Source organism: Diabrotica virgifera, chromosome 5, assembly GCF_917563875.1.
Source record: "Diabrotica virgifera virgifera chromosome 5, PGI_DIABVI_V3a".
NCBI classification, from domain to species: Eukaryota; Metazoa; Arthropoda; class Insecta; order Coleoptera; family Chrysomelidae; genus Diabrotica; species Diabrotica virgifera.
This window is the reverse complement of record NC_065447.1, coordinates 7458777-7482510: the sequence shown is the minus strand read 5'-3', so window position 1 is coordinate 7482510 and position 23734 is coordinate 7458777. Positions and strand designations below refer to the sequence as shown.

Sequence of the window (23734 nt, the reverse complement as noted above, 5' to 3'; positions counted from 1 at the left end):
TTGTATCGTCAATCATAAAAAACATTAACACTTACTTAAACTTTGAGGATTTTTTTTTTAATTTTAGACGAAATAAAAAATTCGTATGACAGTAATGACAGATGACTTTTGCATGATGGTCGGTTTTGATGTGTAATCGATAGTTATCAATATTGTATACCTACCTAATTACTAAATCTGTAAAGTTTTGATTTATTTTGTATGAATATAATTGCGAAACACTATAGAATTTTACCTTTTGACATAAATTTTATTAATAATAAGATAAATTTCGTACAATATTTTTAATAATTAAAGTAAATAAATTTTAATTTCACTCAAATAAATAATCGATTGCTGACATTGACCACTTACATTCAATCTCGGTTAATTTGATTAATTATCGCGGCAGGTAAATTAACATTCTTCTTTCAATACAACAAAGTGTTACTTTACTGCCGAAAATGAGGACAAATGAGTACAATACTGACTGATTTTAGTGAAGTTTGGCGATAAACAATGATTTTAAACAAATTCGCAAAAATACATAATTTTTTCACTTCGTACAAATTTTTTTTTAGATCCGTTGGGTCTTTTTTTCTCTAAAATTGACTGTTGTCGAGTTATTAGCGACTTAAAATTTGAAAAACGCCAAAATAACCATTTTCAAGGTTTAATAACTCGGTTAAAGATAATTATTGTGTGAAAGTCGAGCGAGCGGCCGTGGAGTAACGGCATAATCGCTGGCCTCATACGCCAGTGCACGTGGGTTCGAGCCCTGCTAAAGGCAAACCATTTTCATTTTCAATAATGACACGAGCCGTCTCACCGTGCCTCGGAGAGCACGTTAAGCAGTCGGTCCCCCTGGGCTAGTGTACATCGACACTAGTTACTTGAAACAGGGTTGAAGATGTAATTGGCGCCGGAACTGTCCGAAAGGCAAAAATGCCATACGATATTATATATTATGAAAGTCAGAAACTAAAAAAAATCAAAGATTAAAACTACCTCTATAAGATCCTGAAGAAATTTTTGTCATTATTTCATTAATAAGATATTATTTTTAATTATCAACAATGAGCGCTAACCTTGTATTGAGGCGGCCGTCAATGTGAGTGCGAGTGAGATTCACCATTGGACTGCCGGAATGGTGCATCTCTTTAGCACTCCCCATTGACGGCCGCCTGATACGCACTTAGTGCTCATTGTTAATAATTAAAGATACAGCTTAGTAATAAAATAGTGACAAACATTTCTGCTGGATCTTGTAGAGGGGCTATAAACTTTGATTTGGTCACTTTCTGACTTTCATAATAATGGATCTTAATGGAGTTAAGCCTTGAAAATGGCTATTTTCGCATTTTTCAAATTTTAAATCGCGTATAACTCGACAACAATCAATGTTAGAGAAAAATCACAAAATACTTTTTTGGCTCAGAATAACCCAAATGATCTAAAAAAAATGTTCGAAGTGAAAAAATTATTTTTGTGAATTTGTCTAAAAAAAATTGTTAACAATTTATCGATCAAGGTACTGCCTGGCACCCAGTAGATTTGTTATGAGGACCTCTTTTTGAGTAAGTTTGTGCAAAAAATTCGAATCGGAGTAATTTACCTAACGGGGGCGACGATACAGCCTAGACTAATTTGAACATATTCAGTAACATTTAATTTCTAGAATCGGCTGTTTGTGTGAATCAGAATCAACTTTTACTAAAGGGCATTGGGAAGAGTATACTTTTCCTAGTTGGAGTCTACTTTTACTAGTAAATGTTGAATATAAATCTTCATTTTATATTTAAAATCAACTTTTACTGAAACCAGCCGTTAGAGTTGACTCCAACTAGTTGGAGTCAACTCCAACTGGATAATCAACTTGAACTGTAACATATGTACATCGACGTTCGTTTCACTTTATGTTTTGACCTAATTTGTTTGAAAATGAATCGTGACGCATGAGAAGTTATAGCGGACGAACAATACTCCTGATTGAGGCCCAGTGCATTAGAGAAATCGATGACTCTCTCCGTCGCAGACATATTCCACGAACTCATTCCTTTGATGTAGAGATTTTTTTTGCAATTTCACGCATCAGTGCCGAGGTTGACTAGCCCCAGAATTACATAGCTTTTTTTCAAATTGCAAGGAAGCAATTTTTGAAGTTGGATTTGTCTCAGGCTTTTGGCGTTTCATGTGTCCCTGGTAAATCTATCTGTAAATCTTTGGTCGCAGGTTTAAGTAAAATTAATCATATTAAAGTAGAGGCAAAGAAAAAATCTTTTATAAGAGTTTTATCTATTTTAAATTATGCAAGATAGGAAGTAAATTATAATAAATGCACTTTTACAGTACACATTATAACATTAAAAAAAAATTAAAGGCACTCGTGGGAGTGCCGACAGAAGTAAAAACTTCTTATAGTATATAAATTACGAGCTCAATGCTTTTACCCCATCCTAAAAGAAGTGCTATACCTATATCATATACGATATACACGATGCGTATGCCCTATGCTATTTATGTATACATACACATAATTTATATATGTACAAAATTTATTTCAGCGAAGTGATGACGGTCGCAATTTCAATACTTTTTCCCCATCCAAGAAGTGCACAACGTCCCTAAAGAAATTTTCAATTCAAAAATTTATTTCGTCGAAGCAATAACGGTCGCTAATTTACTACTTTTTCCCCATCCAAAAAGTGCACAACGTCCCTCAAGAAGTTTTCACTTCAAATATTTATTTCGTCGAAGCGATGAAGGTCGCTAATTTAATACTTTTTTACATCGAAAAAGTGCACAACGTCCCTAAATAAGTTTCACTTCAAATATTTATTTCGTCGAAGCGATTACGGCCCTAATTCAATACTTTTCCTCCATACAAAAAGCGCACAACGTCGCTATAAAAGTTTTCACTTAAAAAAATTATTTCGTCGAAGCGATGATGGTCGCTAATTTAATAATTTTTCCTTATCCAAAAAGTGCACAACGTCCCTCAAGAAGTTTTTACTTCAAAAATTTATTTCGTCGAAGTGATGAAGGTTCCCTAATATAATATTTTGCCCATCCAAAAAGTGCACAACGTCCCTCAAGAAGTGTCCACTTCAAAAATTGATTTCATCGAAGTGATGACGGTCGCTAATTTAATACTTTTTTACATCGAAAAAGTGCACAACGTCCATAAATAAGTTTCACTTCAAATATTTATTTCGTCGAAGCGATGACGGTCCCTAATTCAATACTTTTCCCCCATCCAAAAAGTGCACAACGTTCCTAAATAAGTTTTCACTTCAAAAAAGTATTTCGTCGAAGCGATGACGGTCGCTAATTTAATAATTTTTTCCATCCAAAAAGTGCACAACGTCCCTAAAGAAGTTTTCACTTCAAAAAATTATTTCGTCGAAGCGATAAAGGTCGCTAATTTATATTTTTCCCCATCCAAAAAGTGCACACCGTCCCTCAAGAAGTTTCCACTTCAAAAATTGATTTCATCGAAGCGATGACGGTCGCTAATTTAATGCTTTTTTCCATCGAAAAAGTGTACAATGTCCGTAAAGAAGTTTCACTTCAAATATTTATTTCGTCGAAGCGGTGACGGTCCATAATTCCATACTTTTTCCCCATCCAAAAAGTGCACAACGTCCCTCAAGAAGTTTTCACTTCACGAATTTATTTCATCGAAGCGATGACGGTCGCGATGACGGTCGATAATTTAATACTTTTTTTCCATCCAAAAAGAGCACAACGTCCCTAAAGAAGTTTTTACTTCAAATGTTTATTTCGTCGAAGTGATGACGGTCGCTTATTTATTACTTTCTCCCCATCCAAATTTAATAATTTTCCCCATCCAAAAAGTGCACGACGTCCCTAAAGAAGTTTTCACTTCAAAAATGTATTTCGCCGAAGCGATGACGGTCGCTAATTCAATACTTCTTCCCTATCTAAAAAGTGCACAACGTCCCCAAAAGAAGTTTTCACTTTAAAAATTTATTTTGCCGAAGCGTTGACGGTCGCGATGACATTCGCTAATTCAATACTTTTTCCCTATCTAAAAAGTGCACAACGTCCCTAAAGAAATTTTCACTTCAAAAATTTATTTCGTCGAAACGATGACGGCCGCTAATTTAATACTTTTTTCCCATCCAAAAAGTGCACAACGACCCTCAGGAAGTTTTCACTTCAAAAATGTATTTCTTCGAAGCGATGACGGTCGCAATGACGGTCGCCAATTTAATACTCTTTCCCATCCAAAAAGTGCACAACGTCCCTAAAGAAGTTTTCACTTCAATACATATACGTACAAAATTTATTTCTTCGAAGAGATGACGGTCGTTATGACGGTCGCGAAATAAATCTTTTTTCCCCATCCTAAAAATAGGTTTTACATTTATTTTAAATTGAAATACTTCTATACAATTTATATATACATACAAATAATATATAGCATAAGCGATGACGGTCGCGATGACGGTCGCGAATTCAATGCTTTTCCCCTATCCAAAAATCGCACAACGTCCCTAAAGAAGTTTTCACTTCAAAAACAACTAGAATATTTTAATTTTATGATTTAATTGACTTACCTGATATATCTGCCCATTCAGGAGAAGAAAACGAGTATTTTCCTTCCATAATATTCCTAAGCATCACCATTTGCTTTCTATGCCAAAACGGAGGACATCCCACCAATCTAAGAAATAAAATAAAACCTGTGACTATTGTACTAATTCACTGCATTCAAAATATAACTAAAATAGTATTGCTTCATCATTAAAATTTGCTTTTAAATGAGACTCAATTATCTGCAGATAAAATTAAAACAACTAAAAGTAGTCTAGTAATCATAAGTACCCTACTATAATTGTATATTAATTAAAACGAAATGCAAGATTGCATAAATATTTCTCGTTTCATTTTCATTGAATAAATAAAAAGGGGACGTAAAATAAGACTCAAAACGATCTACACTCATGGACAAAAATGTCGATTATTTTGAAATTATCGTGTGCAATGATTTTTTTGTGCTGCAATCCTTAGCCCCCCAGTTTCATAGGAATAGGATTTCTAGATATGAAAAAACCACGGAGTGCTACCATTTAAAGGGGTGCGTTTTTGAGAAAGGAGTGAATTAGTCCCTAGGCACATGGCGAATTAGGGTGAGTTCTATGCACTTTTGGTGCAAATACGTCTACTGGAAAATTGTTCCAGGTTAAATTTACTATTGAAATATATTTTAAAGTCAAAAATATATTTTTTTACTAAAATATATTCAAAAGAAAAGCAAGAAAAAAACACGAAAAATGGCAATTTTGTATTTTGACCCATAACTTTTTCCCACGGGGATATAGGTATAGGCATTGCTTCACAGAAATAAAACTTCCATCTTTCCTCTTTAAAATGGCGTTTGGCAGAAGTCCCTATGATTTATAGTTTCCAAAATATGATTTTTCAAATTTCACCACTCACAGCGATTTTGGTACATTTTCCTTGTTACTTCGCAAACATTGTTCTGTAACTTTTTTTATACGCAGTTTTAAGTACAATATGCAGTGTCACATTTAATAGGAATAAAAGTCAATTACATTACCTTTAAAATGTTCTATTGTAGAAGACTATATGACTATTTTTAAGCAAGATATGGTTTTTCAAAGTTTTATACTTTTAATGATTTTTTGAAAAATGAAATTTCTCAATTATAACTTTTTTATTGTGTATTTAGGTATATACATTCAGCAATAAAAAAGAAAGCTTTTTTTTACTTTAAAATGGTGTATTGTAAAAAATTACTGGACTATTTTTAACAAGATATGCTTTTTCAAAGTTTACATATACACAAGCAATGGGTCCCACTAAGTTGGAACCATATGGAAAACTTTTTAATATTAACTTTATGAAAAAAAAAAAGTTATTCTTTATAAAATGCTCTGCATAGTCTAAAACCTAAGATGCAATCATCAGATATAAAATTTTATCAATAGTGTACGAGGTATGTTAAAAAATATGAATTTCGCTCAAGAGTAAAGTACCTTTGTATTTCACAATATCGAAAAGTGTTATTAAGAAAAGTTATTTCGAATTAAAAATTATATTATAATATGCGATTATATTCTTCTAATTGAAAAAAGTACAAAGTTTTAAAATGTTTCTCAAATTACGGATACCCTTGGATATCCTACGGATATCTTGTTTAAAAAGAGTTCTAGAACTTTTGCAATACACTATTTTAAAGTAAAGAATATATGCTTTTTTATTTTACTAATATATACCTACCTAAATGTACAAGAAAAAAAGTCAGAACGAAAATATTTACAAATAATAAAAAATATCAAAAATCATTAAAAGTATAAAACCTTAAAAAAGCATAACTTGCTTAAAAAAATAGTCGTACGACCTTATACAATAGACCATATTAAAGGTAATTGACTATTTCTACTAAATGTACCACTGCATATACCTAGAAATGCGTAGAAAAAAGTTACAGAACAATATTTGCGAAATAATGGGGAAAATGTTGTGAGCAGAGAACTTTGAAAAATCCTATTTCGGAAACTGTAAATCACAGAGACTTCTACCAAACGTCATTTTAAAGAGGAGGGATGGAAGTTATTTTTTGCTGAAGCAATGCCTATACCTATGTACCTGTGGAAAAAGTTATGGGGCAAAAAACAAAATTGCTTTCTTTCGTGTTTTTTTCTTGCTGTTCTTTTGAGTATATTTTTGTAAAAAAAAATATTTTTAACTTTAAAATGTGATATCTTGATAGTAAATTTAACCTGTAACAATTTTCCTGTAGACGTGTTTGTACCAAAAGTGCATAGAACTCACCCTAATCCACCCTGTGCCTAGGGACTAATTCACCCCTTTCTTAAAAACGCACCCCTTTAAATGGTAGCACTCCGCGGTTTTTTCAAATTTAGAGGTCCATTGACCATATGAGACAATAAAATCTTGTTAACGTTGTAGTTCCTTTTAGCTCTCTTATTTTGGACATAATCAATAGCCTAATAGGCTCTATGGTGGAATCAAACTGCCAAGGTAAGAGTTGACAACCAGGACACCCAAGATATCAAAATACAGAGAGGAGTCCGTCAGGGTTGCGTGCTGTCTCCACTACTTTTCAATGTCTACAGTGAAGCGGTATTCCAAGAAGCGCTCTCAGATTCAATAGAAGGTATATCTATCAATGGAGAAGTTTTGAACAACTTACGTTTTGCAGACGATACAGTAATAATAACGGATAACAACAATGATTTACAGAACGTAATGCAACGTCTTAATGAACGCTGTCATGAGTACGAACTGAAGATGAATTTAAAGACAACTAAATGCATGATCATGACTCATGACTATGTCAGCATATGTACACATCCAATTGACTATTGAAGATACTGTAATTGAGAGTGTGGATAACTACAAATACTTAGGAACGTGGATAACATCAAATGTAGACCAAACCAAAGAAATTAACACACGTATTGAAATAGCACATGCATCATTCATTAAACTTAAAAAGTTTCTTTGTTGTCGGGATATAAGGTTAGAACTACGCCTAAGGATGCTTCGATGTTACGTGTTCTCTACTCTTCTTTATGGCTAGGAAGCGTGGACATTGAAACAAGTCCATTTGAATAAGTTGGCCGGCTTTGAATTTTGGTGTTACAGAAGAATCCTACGAATATCATGGATTCAAAGAATGTCAAACGTGGAAGTAACTAGAATGATAGGAAATCAACCGGAAATAATACTAACTATCAAAAGACGAAAACTTGAGTACTTGGGACATGTGATGAGAGGGCAAAAATACTCATTATTACAACTTATTATGCAAGGCAAAATCCGAGGAAAACGAAATGTGGGAAGAGTAAGAACATCCTGGCTTAAGGACTTACGGGAATGGTTCGAATGCAGTAGTGCAGAGCTATTTAGAGCGGCAGTCAACAGGGTCCGCATTGCCATGATAATTTCAAACCTTCGATAGAAGATGGAACTTAAAGAAGAAGATGGCCGATATAATTTTTTAAATTAAATCTCATCAAGGCAAGTATGTATTAACTATTCTAGCGACATGAAGACTTGCGTTAAAGTGCATTAGTACGAATCTGTCAGATCCAATATGGCTGGCAAATGGCAAAACATGATCTTCTAAAATGTTTTGAATGTACATGTCAGCTGTCATTCACCCAATCACCTCCACAAGTTCGGTATGTCCTTTTCAAGAAATACCATTCCATAGCACTGTGCTGCTCTCGAAAATTAACGCTCTGTGTGAGGTTACAACTGACATACCGTTTGCCAGTTCTTCTGTAGACGAATTTTTGTCAATCATGCTTCCTTATGGTGACTCTTATACAAAAAATTTCACTTCACATGATAATTTCAAAATATTGGATATTTTTGTCCTTCATACTGCGATCGAACAACTAGATTTTAAACTTAAATGAATGAAGACATACTTACAATGTATACATTATCACACCACACGCCCATCTAAAACAAAAAAAATCAAGTTAATAAAATATACTGTTTTTTCTCAATGTTTTCGAACCTACATATCCACTTCAAAAGAATAACCTGGGGCATCTTCCAGCATATTACACCTCAAAGTCTCTGGAGCTAAATACCCTGGCGTACCGCACAAATCTAAAAAAGAAAAAGTGCTATGTAACATCTAGTAATGATAATTTTAAAAGCTATAAAAGTTGAGCCAAGTATAACAAACAAGAAAAGTAGAAAACTCTTTTTATGGATTTAGGATTCTGTTCAGGATTTCCCAAACATACATATATCTGCAAACAATATCTGAAAACTGATTTGCGATATCTAATGAAGAGTTGTACAAAGCTGGTTTTGTTGAATATAGCATGATAGCACGACGATACTTTAGTGATAAGCAGACATAAAATTTCAATATGTAGTATATAACGCACTATAAAAATTAGTCACTTCTGTCACAAGTGCTGTGCCGTTATTTATTGTCTTTCGTTTTTGAAATCTATATCTATATATGTATATGTATAATAAAAATAAATTAGAGGGAATGTAAAAGTTAAAGGGTGTCAGAAAAAAATTGAGGGAGTCAGAAAAAAATGGAGGAAGATACGATAAAATAAGAGGAAGTAAATAAAATCGAGTGCAGTGATTGTATGGGACAATTGATTGTATCCCCCATCACATGGTGACGGGTAAAATCACTATTTTAATAATTATAATAGTCTAAACATATACTTACCATGTAACACTTCGCCTTCCTTTAAGACTTTGGCAAATCCAAAATCTGTAATTTTCACATTTAAATTGTCGTCTAACAAAATATTTTCTGGCTTTAAATCTCTATGTACAATTTTCATCGAATGTATGTGATCCACACCTTCAAATATCTGCTTCATTATATACCTGGTCTTCTTCTCCGAAAGTGCAACAACTGATGTCAAATAGTCGAACAGTTCGCCATTTTTGCACAATTCAAACACAAGGAAAATGAAAGTTGATGATTCGAACACATCTTGTAGCTCAACTGGAAAGAGAAGGAATGTAAGAAACGCACAAAAAAGTAGTTACTATTTATCATCAATTATATAGTTAAATTAAAAAATAATTTTTTTATAACACATCAGTGCTCAGTAACATTTAAATGTATAAAAAAAATAAATAAAGAACAATTTTGTTCAATATTTTCTTGATTCTGTAGCTCTTTTCTCCATTTTTAATTGAAAAGTTAAACATGCTTTCACATTAGTTTTCACATAGTGTTTTTATAGTGCCTATAGTATAGGCCTTTGACAAAACAAACTGAGAATATGATGTTAAAAGACTCACCATGTAAAATATAATACCTCATGTTAAACGAATTCACCATTTTTAAGAAAATAAATTCAATGTTTGCCATACACATCTCACCAAACACTGAACCAAAATAGATCATCTTGTTTATACATACTTAAAAAACAGTTGCATTGTTTACAATCCTAAAAATGCTTCACCATCATAGAAAATTACCAATATAGGTAAATAACATAATACATTGCCAGCTTCTTGTTTATTTTTATGATGGAAAAATTAATCAAAACAATTTTTACATCAATAACAACAGTGCTATAAAGTTTATTAACCTCCTTGCAGATATGTGACTCCTTGTATCAGATTATTAGCACTAAACATTTTTCCATTTGCAGGTAGATATATTTATTTATTTATTCGAAATCATCAAAATAATGTGATGGTTTAGTTTTGATCATATAGTTTGTTGCAAATTGCTGGCCTTCCAGACTTCTATTAAGTTTGGGAATAAATGACTATTTGGGGTAAATAGTCACAATAGACTAAATCTGGTGAACATGGTGGCAACTATTAATTTGTACCTCAATTCTATAATTTTGATTGTGTAATGGCGATCTTATGAGCAGGTGCATTATGTTGATGAACAAGATTTTTTGCCACACTAATCCCTAAATGACCTATAAACTGTCCGATAGGACAGAATAGTCTATCATTTATTGTTCTACCCACGTAAGCAATATGGTTCCGCACCCTAAAAATCAATAATTCTCACTGTTATGGCCAATCAGGGGATCTTAGTCTTGTGTGGTGGGTCTTTGATCCTTTTTTGTCTCTGCTTTGGCCATTTCTTCATCTCCAGCATGTAGAAATGGATTCAAGTTTCACTGAGTCACATATTTAATTGATATATTTATTTGTCTCTTCTATCTCACAAATTTGTGATTTACTATAATTACATCATGGTTTGTGTATATTGATGATAAAAATTACACAATTTTTTTAGGAATTTTGGATCATTGTTTGACCTTTGTCAACTGATTTACTTAGTTGATACAAAAAATTGTGTCATTGTCTTTTTTTTTGTCTAGATATTTTTGTTTCATATCTACCTATGGCAAATTGATGAAGCTTTCAAAAATTAACATTTTAGAAAACAGAAATATGTGAAAATGTATCATTAAGGGATGTATATATAAAAGACAAAGAAAATTTGTGAAAAAAGTATGTAATTGAGGGAGACATGTAGAAAAAAGGCAAAGAAAATGATGATATATATTTTGTTTCATATCTACCTACTACAAATTGATAGAGAGGTAAAAAATTTAGTAAAATAACTGTGCATATAACTGTGTATATGCACAGTGGACCAATGGCTAAAAAACATTATAGCAGAAAATACTATTGCCACGATTTGAGCCTGGAATTACTTAAGAATTGTGATTAAGGGAAAAAGAAACATACAAAGCAATACTAAACAACACACATACATTTGTTATAGATAATTTATAAACCTACTGATATATGGATGACCAGCAACATGTCTTAAAATGGTGACTTCTTGGTTAGTTGCTTCTAAGGTAGACATATCATTTATGCCATCACTGGTGCTGAGATCAATAATTTTCGCAGCATATTCCTTTCCTGTCTCCTTTTCTATACATCTTCTAACTGTGGAGGATATACCCCTAAAAATTAAGAAAAATAAGAGTTAATTGTTCAGGAATTTTTAAGAAAAATATGAGTTAAGTGTGCTTCTGAAATTGCTTTCTTGTGACATGTCTAATATAAATATATTATGTTTATAAATATGGGATTAACCCACAATTAATTGTAATTAAAAATACATTTTTAACTATGTACAGTGTGACGTTTTGATTGGAAATTGTTCTCAAAAAAATATTATTTTGAAAATTCTGGAAAGATATAATGACATTTTAAAATACAATTAAAAAATATAATTATATTTTCCCAGAATTTTTAAAATAATTTTGTTTTGAGAACAACTTTTGGAGTGTAAATCAAACTAATTAGTTAAAAATGTAATTTGAATTACAACCAATTGTGGCTTAACACATTCCATGCTCATGACTCTGATTGGGGACTCCTGGATAACAACTTGCAAAAAGTCACAGTGAATGTGTTAATCCCATATAAACATAATATTTAAATTGTTCGGAATTTAACAAATATCCTAAGTTGTTTTAAAAAGTTTTAAATAACATAATTCCTTTATTTATAATTTGGAAATCAATAAAACCATAGAATATCATCATAATGATTAACTCAACAACCTTTTGTAAGTCTTGGCTTCTTCTATCAATCTGCCATTCTGATATGTTCTTTGTTTTGTTTTTTCAGTTGGTAGTACAACAATACAGACCAAAAAATCAAGAAAAATAGGTTCTGTTCCTTTTCAAATAGAGAAACTTTAATCAACAGTACATTATACAGATAACGAGCGATCCACAATTATTGGGATCAAAGCTAGCCGTGCAAAAAATTACGTATGTCTTTTTTTTTCTCCCTGGAAGCCGTCTGTTGTGAACCGGTTGTACTGCAGCCACTTGGCTTATTGTACATCTTCCATTCGTTTATGAAACCCATTCCAGAATTCTGGAACCCTGTACCAGCTTGTACAGGTCTAGTGGGTGGGTGCCATATAATGTCTTGTTTTAATCTGAATTTATATCATTGGTTTATCAATTAATTTTGATTAACATTATAAAACATAAAAAATCAGTCAAAACTTTTAACACAGAACTTTAATCAAAAATACAATTTAATACCATAGAAAATACTTAATTATAAAAATGCCACAAGGAAATAGCTTCAGAACAACTTTAATCAAAAATATAAAGAATTAACAAAATTATAAGTAATAATAATAAATAAAATCAAACAAGATGCTGTATATGTCCACCACCAACATCTCTACATAACCTAGGATGTGACCCATGCACCAAGGACCCAGTCTAACTAGTTTATACAAAAACTTCTCTGTAAACCAACATCCATCATTTGGTATGGTACTGGCAGTGCTATCTCTCGAAATCTGACAAACTACCCATTAGCACAACCAGTCAATAATGGAATTTTATTGCAATACACTAGTTCTGAAGACAAACTACTTAGGAACGATAGCAACTAGAGACACAACTTCTGTCATCAGTGGGTCAAATCACTGCAACTAAATACAACACAGTGACAAACTGCAGTGGCAAATATCACCCCTTTGATTCAAGACCGGTCTTTATCGTAATACACCAACAAATGAAAATTATCAATTCCTTAAAGAGGCACGTAGCCTAAAGCAAGGAACAACCAAGATCTATTTTTCATGAAATAAAATATTACTCCATTTTAGGTTGTAGATACACACTGCATGCACAGAAAAAAAAACATAATATAACTTAGAATAAACATCAAATACTACAAATTAAGGCCCTGGAAAAGACTCTGCAAAAAAAAAGAAGAAAGGTTAGTTAATATAAAAAGGCATAGTTTAAATATTGAATACAACTGAATGGCATATATCTACTTGTGCTCTTTTTCAAGCATCAGATTTAATCAAAAAAAGAAAAAAAAGCAAAAAAACCTTTTTAAGAAATATCCGCTAATCATGAAGCTGAAATAATATCAGTATCTCCACTTCCCAAGAATAGAACAAAAAGCTTTCATAAAAACAAGCAAGTTAAAATAACAAACAAACCAAAATTATCATAACAAATAAATTCTAATCTATGCTACCAAAACATGGACTTTGACAAATTAAGAACTAAGCCTAATCACAGAGAAATACCAAAAGGAATGTCCAGGCCTTGAAAACTAATTAACAGACATTTTAGAGCAAAATACAGGAGACTGCTATACACAGTCAGCGGAGAAAGAGTGCGAATATTAAAATAAAATGACACAACAGCACATATATTGTCACACATTAAACTCAACTACACTACGAACCATTATAAAGACCTAACTACTGCTGTAAATGTATATTTTTGAATATTTCTGTTACATTGTGAGGCTCTTTCTTACCTTCCCAAAATCTCTTTTGGCTCATACTTGGCGTAAAATTCTTTGGCAGCATCTTTGTCGGGTAGTTTATCGTACTCTTCCTCCTTGGCCATCTTCTACAGCTGCAGCTAATATATTATAAAATATTTAGAGTGTACAATGTACAATTTGAAATGTGACTAAAAATAAACTACCATGCCATGACTAGTTTACCCTTCCTTTGTCCTATGAAGGTTATTATTGTTAAATAATTGAATTTAATTTAACAATGTTGATAGATATCACATGTTAATCTGTCGCAATTTGATGTATATCGTTTTACTATGCTAGAAATCTAAAAAAAATATATTTTAAAAAAATATTTTGACTTGACCTAATTTAAGACGTCATCTGTCACCAATTTGACAATGACAATTGACATGTGGGTTGTGGGTTCCGATTTCACGAAGAAAAACTTGAAGATTGTTTTTTGGGCCGCTGTGTCTAGGTACACGCTAACGTGTACGCAAATAAAAAAGTTAGGTACAAGCGAATTGAATTTCATCAAGCCAGTGACGTCACTATTTAGCGTGCGCAGTGACTGTATATTTTGGTACACGCTATTTTGATATGTTAAGTGTTTGTTTGATAGAAACATATTTGTTATTAGGGGAAGGGAAGCAGAACTATTTAGATGTTTCAAACTTATAAATCAATGTGTATATAAAAGTATATATTCAGGTAGACAAAATAAATATTTAGTTGACATGACATGTACGAAACACTGTTTATACTTTTTATACATAAGTTAATTATACCAGTTTATAAACCAATGATGTTGTGTTTATCTTTATTTATACAGGGAGTTACAACTTGTTACGATTACCTTTATATTTTTTTTGATGGGGAAGTTAAGAAGATTTCGAAAATAAAATAAAATATAGGCTGTTCCATTTAGAAAACATAAGTTTGGTCTGCTACTATGTTATTGAACGCCCTGTAAAATTCTAACTAATTTTCTAATATAAAGCTTAAAGTTTGCTACAATTTTTGTTATTAACTTTTATTGCTATCTATTACTATAGCGGATCTACAGAGCTTTATCACACTAATCAATCGCCCTGTATGTTTTATCTTAATACTTCTGCTACCCTTAATCACGAATTTTTGTCTATTATCTTTTTCATACTGTTTTAGAATGTTGTTAAACTCATTAAAAGAAGTAAATAATTGTCCATACTCCATAGTTAATTAAAAAAAATACTAAACAAATAAAAAATAAGTTAAAGTGTAAACACAACGTGATTAGACAAATTCTAACCACACTTACCCTCACAAGCGATACTTACCACAGCATATTGAATTCCTCAAATTAGCGTGTACCAAAAAACCCAGTCAGAGTGCATGCCATGCTAAATAGTGACGTCACTGACTTAATGACGTTTAAGCGTGTACCTAACTTTTTTATTTGCGTACACGTTAGCGTGTACCTAGACACAGCGTTTTTGGGCGCGTTCACCAGATGCAACCGGTGACAATCAGTTTGCGCTTTATGCTTCTGAACGACTTGCTAACGTTAAACATGTTTGGATAGCTCATAATTTGCAAAGTTATTAAAACCATATTAAACCATATATAAAGTGCACTTTACATCAACAATAAATTGACCAAGTTATTCAAGGCCAAATTTGACGTGTTCTCAAAGCACAATTTGACATCCAAGTTTGTTCGTTATTAACTTGACGCCAATAAATTCGTGAATTTCTTGAAAGCAAAATTTTCTTGTCCTCAAAAAAATTGAAGGAACTTGGAATAAATGTTGTAAAAATGTCAATATTTTCAGTAGTACCAATGCAATGATTTTTTTATTAGAAGCTTTTGAATGTCGTTTGTTTCTTTGTTTGAGTAAAGTGTTTGATTTGAAACAGAATAGAATAGAACAGATTAATAAAATAAATAAAATAGAGAGATAGATTAGAATAGATATATAGTATAAAATAAACTGAAATAGAATAGAGTAGAATATAATAGAATAGATGTAATATATATGTAGATACTTACTAATAAAGTATTTGATTTAAAACAGAATAGAGTAGAATGTAACAGATTAAATGAAATATATAGATAGATTAGAATAGATATATAGTATAGAATAAAGTAAAATATAATATAATAGGTGAAATGATTGTGAAAAGCAATAGTTTTAAGTACCTAGGATCGGTATTACAGAGTAATGGAGAAATAGATGGAGATGCATGCAGTAGAATTAGGGCTGGATGGATGAAGTGGAAAGAAGCGAGTGGTGTGTTGTGACAGAAAAATTCCAATGAAGCTGAAGGGAAAATTCTATAAAACAGCCACAAGACCGGCTATGATGCGCGGAACTGAATGTTGGGCAGTGAAAAAGAAAGCGAAACAACGAATGCATGTGGTGGAAATGAGAATGCTTAGATGGATGAGTGGAGTGACAAAGAAGGATAAAATTAGATATGAGTATATTAGGGGAAGTCTAGGTGTGGCACCAATTGATGCCAAAATGAGAGAGCATAGGTTAAGATGGTTTGGTCATGTTCAACATCGAGACGTTAATCACCCAATACGAAGAATAGCTGAAGTGCAGATTCCTGGAAGTAGTAGGAGAGGAAGACCAAAGAAGACGATAAGGCAGGACATGTTGGTAAAGGGGATTAACATTTATATGACTCAAGATAGAATTGTGTGGAGAAATGCAATTAGGGAAGCCGACACTGCATAGGGATAAGGCAAAGAGAATGATGATGATGATAATAGGTGTAATGTGTAGATACTTATATAGAATAGGTTTGAAATAGAGTAGAATATAATAGAATAAAGATACTATATACCTACATCCCTAATAGCACAAGGATGTCCTTCACAGACTTTAGGGAGGTCCGTTTTCGTCCAAGGAACGTCCTATTTTGGTCCAAATGTCGCGCTACCGAATGTCTGTTGGACGTCCACTTAAGGTCCGAAGGGACGTACATTGGACCTTAATCGGACGTCCTAGGGGACGTAAATTGGACCTTAACAGGACATCCTATTTTGGTCCAAATGCCACGTTGCCAAACGTCCAATGGACGTCCACCTAACGTCCGAGGGGACGTTCAGTGAATGTCAATTGGAGCTTCATAGGATGTCCCAGTTTGGTCCAATGTCTTGCTGCCGAACGTCTATCTAACGTCCTGAGAGGACCTCCGGTGGACGTCTAGCATCGATATTTAGACCTGTGGAGAATGTATGGTGGGAAATAAAAAATATATTTTTAAGGAACTTATATTACATCTTATATTAAATTACAATTATTGGATATTACATTATTTACATTAAATTACAATACACTTCTCCAAGAAATTAACGCACCACCTTAAAAATAGGGCATTTTTGATGTCTCGAATTTTCTAAACCTGTTGTCTCATCTGAGTGATTTTTTTATAATATAGCCTAGGCTATAGGTTACATCCTTAAGCTTGTCATGCACTGGTAGCTATACTGTAATATATGTATATTATATCATATCGCTCTCTATAGTAATGAGTGAGCCTGCAGACAGGGAACTAATGGTTCCGTATGTGCAGGCTCACTCATTACTATAGAGAGCGACGTGATATAATATATATTACAGTATAGCTCCCCGTGCATGACAAGCATAAGGCAGTAACCTATAGCCTCAGGCTATATTATTATAAAAAAATCACTTAGATGGGACAACAGGTTTAGGAAATTCGAGACATCAAAAATGCCCAATTTTTAAGGTGGTGCGTAATGCACTGTATATATAGGTAAACTTATATACAGGCTGTAACAAAAATAAAATTTTTGTGTTTATTTAGTTGGCTATCTATTATAGTGTACAATCATCTAGAATATTTTGAACAAACTAAAAACATGAATATATCATCGAAAAAATAATAAAAAGGTCTTAAAATGCTTGGTTAGATATTAAGATCTAGTTAAAAAGAAACCAAAAACTGTATATTTTCTACAGAACGTAGATTATGAATTTTTAAGCCAGCTAATCCCATTTATTATACAGGGTGTCCCGAAAAGATTGGTCGTAAATTAAATCACATATTCTGGGACCAAAAATAATTTGAATGAACCTAACTTACCTTAGTACAAATATGCACACAAAAAAAGTTACAGCCCTTTGAAGATACAAAATGAAAATTCGATTTTTTCGAATATATCGAAAACTATTAAAGATTTTTTATTGAAAATGGACATGAAGCAATATTATTGCAGTAACATCTTAAAGAAAAATTATAGTGAAATTTGTGCACCCCATAAAAATTTTATGGGGGTTTTGTTCCCTTTAACCCCCCCAAACTTTTGGGTACGTTCCAATTAAATTATTTCTGCGGTACCATTAGTTAAACACTGTGTTTTTAAAACTTTTTTACCTCTTTCTATTTTTTCGATAAAGCTCTTTTTATCAAGATATGGCTTCTTTTTAAAATGGTTCAAAATATACCTAAAAATGTAAATCATAAATAAATTTTCATATTATTAGTCTCTACAATCGTACTTAACCATATACAAATATGTGGTGGATTTGACAAATATTCAAAATATCACGATAAAAACTGACTTCAAAAAAGTACTAAGAGGCAAAAAAGTTTTAAAAACATTGTGTTTAATAGTACCACAATAATAATTCAATTGTAACTTACACAAAAACAAAAGTTTGGGGGGGGGGGGGGGGTTTAAACGAACAAAACCCCCATAAAATTTGTATGGGGTGTCGGGTGTCCAAATTTCACTATACAGTGGAACCTCGATTATCTGTCTCTCTATTAACTGTTAACCATTTTGTAAGAGAGACTAAAAACTTTTTTTACAGTCACCTCCTGTTTTCATATGATATTTTTTGACATGTTTTGTAGTAAATTCAATTATCTATTTACTACAAAACATGTCAAAATTTACATGTGAAAACAGATGACCCTAAAAATGGTTTTTCGTCTCCTACAAAATTCATGAAAAAGCAGATAGGAGGTATTGTCACATCACCAACGATATACCAGAAGTATATGTGGCCATACCAAATAATACATCCTTGATAAATATAAACATTTTTATTGCACAAAATATATATATTTCTATATATATATATTTTTTTCCATAATCATCACTACGATGATGATTCATTTGTATTGAATTGTACATTGCAATTCTCTGATGTTTGGGAAAAAGGGCTTAAGTCAGAATTGCACATCGATAATGTTTTGATGATTTCTGGACCAGAAAAATCGGCTCTTTTTATTGGTACATACAGTTTAAGTCTGCAACACTTTTTTTATGGTCCAGAAATCATCAAAACATTATTGATGTGCAATTCTGACTTCAGCCCTTTTTGCCAAACATCAGAGAATTACAATCTGGTCATAACTGACCAATGAGCAATTTTAATTTAACCTAAATTACTACTGTTCCTTAAAATGAAGAGCTTACCCTATAGCGTCTCTTATCTAATCTAACAAGATCGTGCACTATTCTAACATACACAGGCACACAAGCACTACGCTCTGCTTTTCACTATCACCTATCACTCAAACTAGTTCAAAAGGCTTTGTCCTCTTCAATCTTCTAGTTTGTCCAGTAGTAGATATCGAGGAGCTGGATTTCCTCAATATTCTCATACTTATGAAGTTGTTGTTGCTCATGACCTCCTGCTATCTTCTTGATGACTATATTATCCAGGTTCCATTCCTAGGTCTTGATATTTGTTTATAAAGTAATATCTTATTATGCATCGACAATGTGGAGTTTCTTCCAACTAGTCAATACACTTTTTATAGGTATCTTTCTTTTGCCTTTCATAGCCACAACAAGGCTATAATACGTTTCCTTCCTGGTTTTTTTGTAGACCACTTTCAGCTGATTCTAAAAAATTAAAATGAATGGTAATTTTTCTATTCTTTACAATTAAAAATCAAAAGAAATAGGAAATAGGTACTACTATTTACAGGTAATAATATGCATAAATAATTCGTTTCCTAAAGAATACAGAAAATTGAAAACGTTTTTATAATACTTACATAATTGTTTAAACAAAAGAGACCCAGCCAGAGCAAAACTAACAGACAGAACTGCAAAAAAGCCACTAATTTCCATTTTCCCACCCCCTTATCTTATATGCATTTTCCAATCAAAATTTTTAGGTTGTCATGAACATGAAAGACTCAACCTCAACAAATAATAGCTTTGTTCCAGCAGAATTTTGAACTGATTCAGAATCGTACTGAGCGTGCGCTTTACATAAAACCGTACGCGTTTTATGTAAAGCGCACGCTCAGTACGATCCTGAATCAGTTCAACATCAGTTCAACATTCTGCTGGAACAAAGCTAATAATAAACAAAAAGCTCTACAGCTCTACTTCCACTTCCCGCCAAATGGACACAGGTTGGTGACACTGAATTCACGCCAAATAAATGAAAAAATAGAACAATTTTCTTTTCGCTGTGTCTAGGTACACGCTAACGTGTACGCAAATAAAAAAGTTAGGTACACGCGAAACGTCATCAAGTCAGTGACGTCACTATTTAGCGTGCACTGAAGTTAATTTACTGGTTTTTTTGCATACACGCGAACTTGAGAATACCGCGAGTGTTTAGAATTTATCTAATCGCGTTGTGTTTACATTTTAATATTGATAAGTAAAGAGATTTCTTATTTTTTTATCTGTTTAGTGTTTGTTTTTAAATTAATTATGCAGTGTGGAAAATTATTTAGTTCTTTTAATGAGTTTAACAACATTTTAAAACAGTATGAAAAAGATAAGAGACAAAAATTCGTGAAAAGGGTAGCAGAAGTATTAAGATAAAATATACAGGGCGATTGATTAGTGTGATAAAGCCCATACCAGTAGATCCGCTATAGTAATAGAGAGCAATAAAAGTTAGTATGTAACAAAAATTGTAGCAAACTTTGAGCTTCATATTACAAAATTAGTTAGAATGTTACATTGAGAGATGAAAAGAACTAGCATTGGACAGAAAGAGATGGAGGGAGGTGGTGAAGGAATGTATAAAAAGACTGAAGTGTAATTAAATAAAATTTATAAGTTATGTAAGTTATATTAAGTTATTTATTATTTATGTAATCAGAAATATAAAATAATAAATGCGCTTAAATAATAAATAAAGCGCTGTTGCGCTTAATAAATAAATATGTTACAGGGCGTTCGAAACATAGTGGCAGACCAAACTTATGATTTTTTAAATGGAACACCCTATATTTTATTTTATGTTCAAAATGTTCTTAACGTCGTCATCACAAAAATATGAAGGTTTATTATGTTATATTTGTACATGTCATGTCAACTAAATATTTATTTTGCTAACCTGAATAATATATACTTTTATACTATACCTTTGACTATACACATTAATTTATTACAATAAGTTTGAAACATCTGAATAGTTCTGCTTCCCTTCCCCCGTTCACCTTCCCTTAATAACAAATCGAATATACGAAACTCTTGGATTATCTAGTTAACGAATATTTTGCTGTGTAAAATAAGAAGAATGAAAGTAAATTGAAAATTACATTGCTATTTATTGGAATAATTATTAGAGCCATATACTTTCGTACTTCCTATGTTGTACACTAAAATATTTGTTGTCGCGATAATCCAAGAGAGTCGTATATTCGTGGAATGACACATATCAAACATTTAACATATCAAAATAGCGTGTACCAAAATATAAAGTCACTGTGCACGCTAAATAATGACGTCACTGGCTTGATAAAGTTTAATTCGCGTGTACCTAATTTTTTTATTTGCGTACACGTTAGCGTGTACCTAGACACAGCGTTTTCTTTTTCGTCAATTTCTTCACGTGAAGTTTATAACGAACAAACTTAGATGTCAAAGTGTGCTTTTACACGTCAAATTTGGCCTTGAATAACTTGGTCAATTTCTTGTCCAATTTATTGTTGATGTAAAGTGGACTTAACAAAGATGCAGTGAACCATACAATACACTGGGCAATAGGAACCTACTGCTACAATAATGACAGATGATTATGTAAATTGACTGACATTGACATTGACATTGACGTGTTGATAGTTTGGGAAGGAATTGTAAAAAACGTACATAATAAATTAAAATACAAGTAAATATAAAAAGTCATTTAAATATTTAAACACAAACAGTTGCACAAAACGTGATATAAACTAGAACATTTAATTTTATTTAAGTTAAAAGTGAATTACTGGAACTTTTCATAAATTATTGTCGCAGAAAAAATAATTTTCTAACGGTGGATCAACAAGTTATTTTTTAGTTACACATCAATTAAAATGGGATACGTGAAGCGAATAAATAATAACTATTAAAGGTAACAGTTCAGTCGAATATTTTTGATAAATTTTCAGGCCGAATTCTTTTATTATTTCAGTGTCTGTGATGCCCTCATATGCTGTGTTCAAATTCAAATCTAACAAATTATGTCTCGACAAGAAAAAGCCAAGTCAGTCACATTCGTAAGTACTATAATTATATTTTTTATAATTTATGGGTTCGTCTATAGGAAATTCTTTGCATGGTTTGAGTAGAAGGATGAATTATATGTTGTATCCTCTATATATAAGACAGGAAGTGGTCAAAGATAAAAATTATACTCTAATAATAAGTATATAATGAAATTGTTAATCTTAATTTGTTTAAAAAAAATATTTTCTCATAATAGTTATACTTATACAATTGTTTATTAGAACCATTACGTGGAATTAATTAAATCATATAAAAGTGCACTGAAAAGGCCTACATATTTTTTCTATTCTATAAATATGTATACCTAATGGGACTTCATTAAATTGCGGGGTCCGAGAAGTTAGCTACAGATACAAGGAAATGAAGGCCTAACAGTGTTGCCATGTGTTCTTAGAATAAATCGGGAAAGAGCATGTGATATGTTTTTATTAACTTATTTATTGACAATAAATGTAAAACATTAACTATGTCGATAAAATAACGACAAAAATTTTTAAATTTTTAATGTTCTCTAATTATCTCGAAATACCAAGATTTTAGTATCAATAATAAAGTTAAAAAGTGTAAAATAAGTAAAATTCTGCTGCTTATTAAGATTTTACTATATATTTTTTGTTTATTATAATCTATATGAAAATGAAATTTGTAAAATAAAGTGCAAACTAAGTAAAATTCTGCTGTTTTAAGATTTTACTATATACTTTATTTATTATCTATATAAAAATAAGATTTGTGTAAATAATAAAGTCACCAATACAATAATTAAAGGCCGCGTCTCACCATCAAATAATTTGATCAAACTGGGTTTGAGCAAACTAAAGTGACAGTTAGTGACGTCACATCCTGAGTGTTCATTGTGGATAATAATGAAAAATTTTAATTTTAAATAAAGTACAAACAAGTTAGACAACTCAATACAAAAAATTTGATCAAACTAGACTGCTAGTGAGAGCACAGATTTTTAGAATTTCAAAAAAACTGCAATTGTGACGTCACTTTGACGTACTTCCGGAGTTTGCTCAAACTGTTTGATCAAATTATTTGATGGTGAGACGCGGCCTTTACAGATTATCTAGTAATATTATTACATAGCATCTTTTCAGTTGAACTTATAGCAATCGAAAAAACTCTAACATTGATTAAAGACAAAAATATTAAAAAGCTGTGATAATAAGAGACTCCAGAATATATGCAACTGAAAATACAGATATACAAGTCCACAGAAATAATAAAGCTGTGATACAGGCTCCAGACTATATGCAACTGAAAATACAGATATACAACATACAAGTCAACAGTACTATTATAGGAAAAATATAAAATTTGTCTAAAATGGAAGTGGTAACTATTTATATGGGTAAAGGGTAGGTATATATTTTTTTGTATAAATATATAATATGTATTATAATTCCATAACAAAATGTCAACCTGGTAACAAATGTAAATTAGTGTTGTGTATTATAAT

At 31.9% G+C, this 23734-nt stretch overlaps 2 protein-coding genes across 8 annotated transcripts in view; one reads left to right on the top strand and one right to left on the bottom strand.

Annotated features, from left to right (window-relative positions):
* The window catches only part of LOC114339615 (phosphorylase b kinase gamma catalytic chain, skeletal muscle/heart isoform), an 88400-nt gene that overhangs the window by 25544 nt on the left and 39122 nt on the right, over nucleotides 1-23734 (bottom strand). For 2 of the 6 annotated variants that reach the window (XM_028290448.2, XM_028290379.2), the window contains exons 2-7: nucleotides 13792-13898; nucleotides 11272-11441; nucleotides 9209-9493; nucleotides 8529-8619; nucleotides 8437-8466; nucleotides 4563-4669 (exon numbers count right to left, since the gene is read on the bottom strand). In XM_028290448.2, coding sequence (XP_028146249.1) covers nucleotides 4563-4669; nucleotides 8437-8466; nucleotides 8529-8619; nucleotides 9209-9493; nucleotides 11272-11441; nucleotides 13792-13883 — 775 coding nt within the window. In that variant the 5' untranslated portion in view covers nucleotides 13884-13898. Of the gene's footprint in view, nucleotides 1-4562; nucleotides 4670-8436; nucleotides 8467-8528; nucleotides 8620-9208; nucleotides 9494-11271; nucleotides 11442-13791; nucleotides 14171-23734 lie in introns of those variants that run through there. The other 4 variants (XM_028290306.2, XM_050652255.1, XM_028290652.2 and 1 more) reach the window with 4 other exon arrangements.
* The window catches only part of LOC114339212 (protein diaphanous), a 197929-nt gene continuing 196026 nt past the window's right edge, over nucleotides 21832-23734 (top strand). The window contains exons 1-2 of one of the 2 annotated variants that reach the window (XM_028289996.2): nucleotides 21832-22114; nucleotides 22175-22259. In XM_028289996.2, the coding sequence (XP_028145797.1) occupies nucleotides 22224-22259 (36 nt within the window). In that variant the 5' untranslated portion in view covers nucleotides 21832-22114; nucleotides 22175-22223. Of the gene's footprint in view, nucleotides 22115-22156; nucleotides 22260-23734 lie in introns of those variants that run through there. The other variant, XM_028290070.2, reaches the window with a different exon arrangement.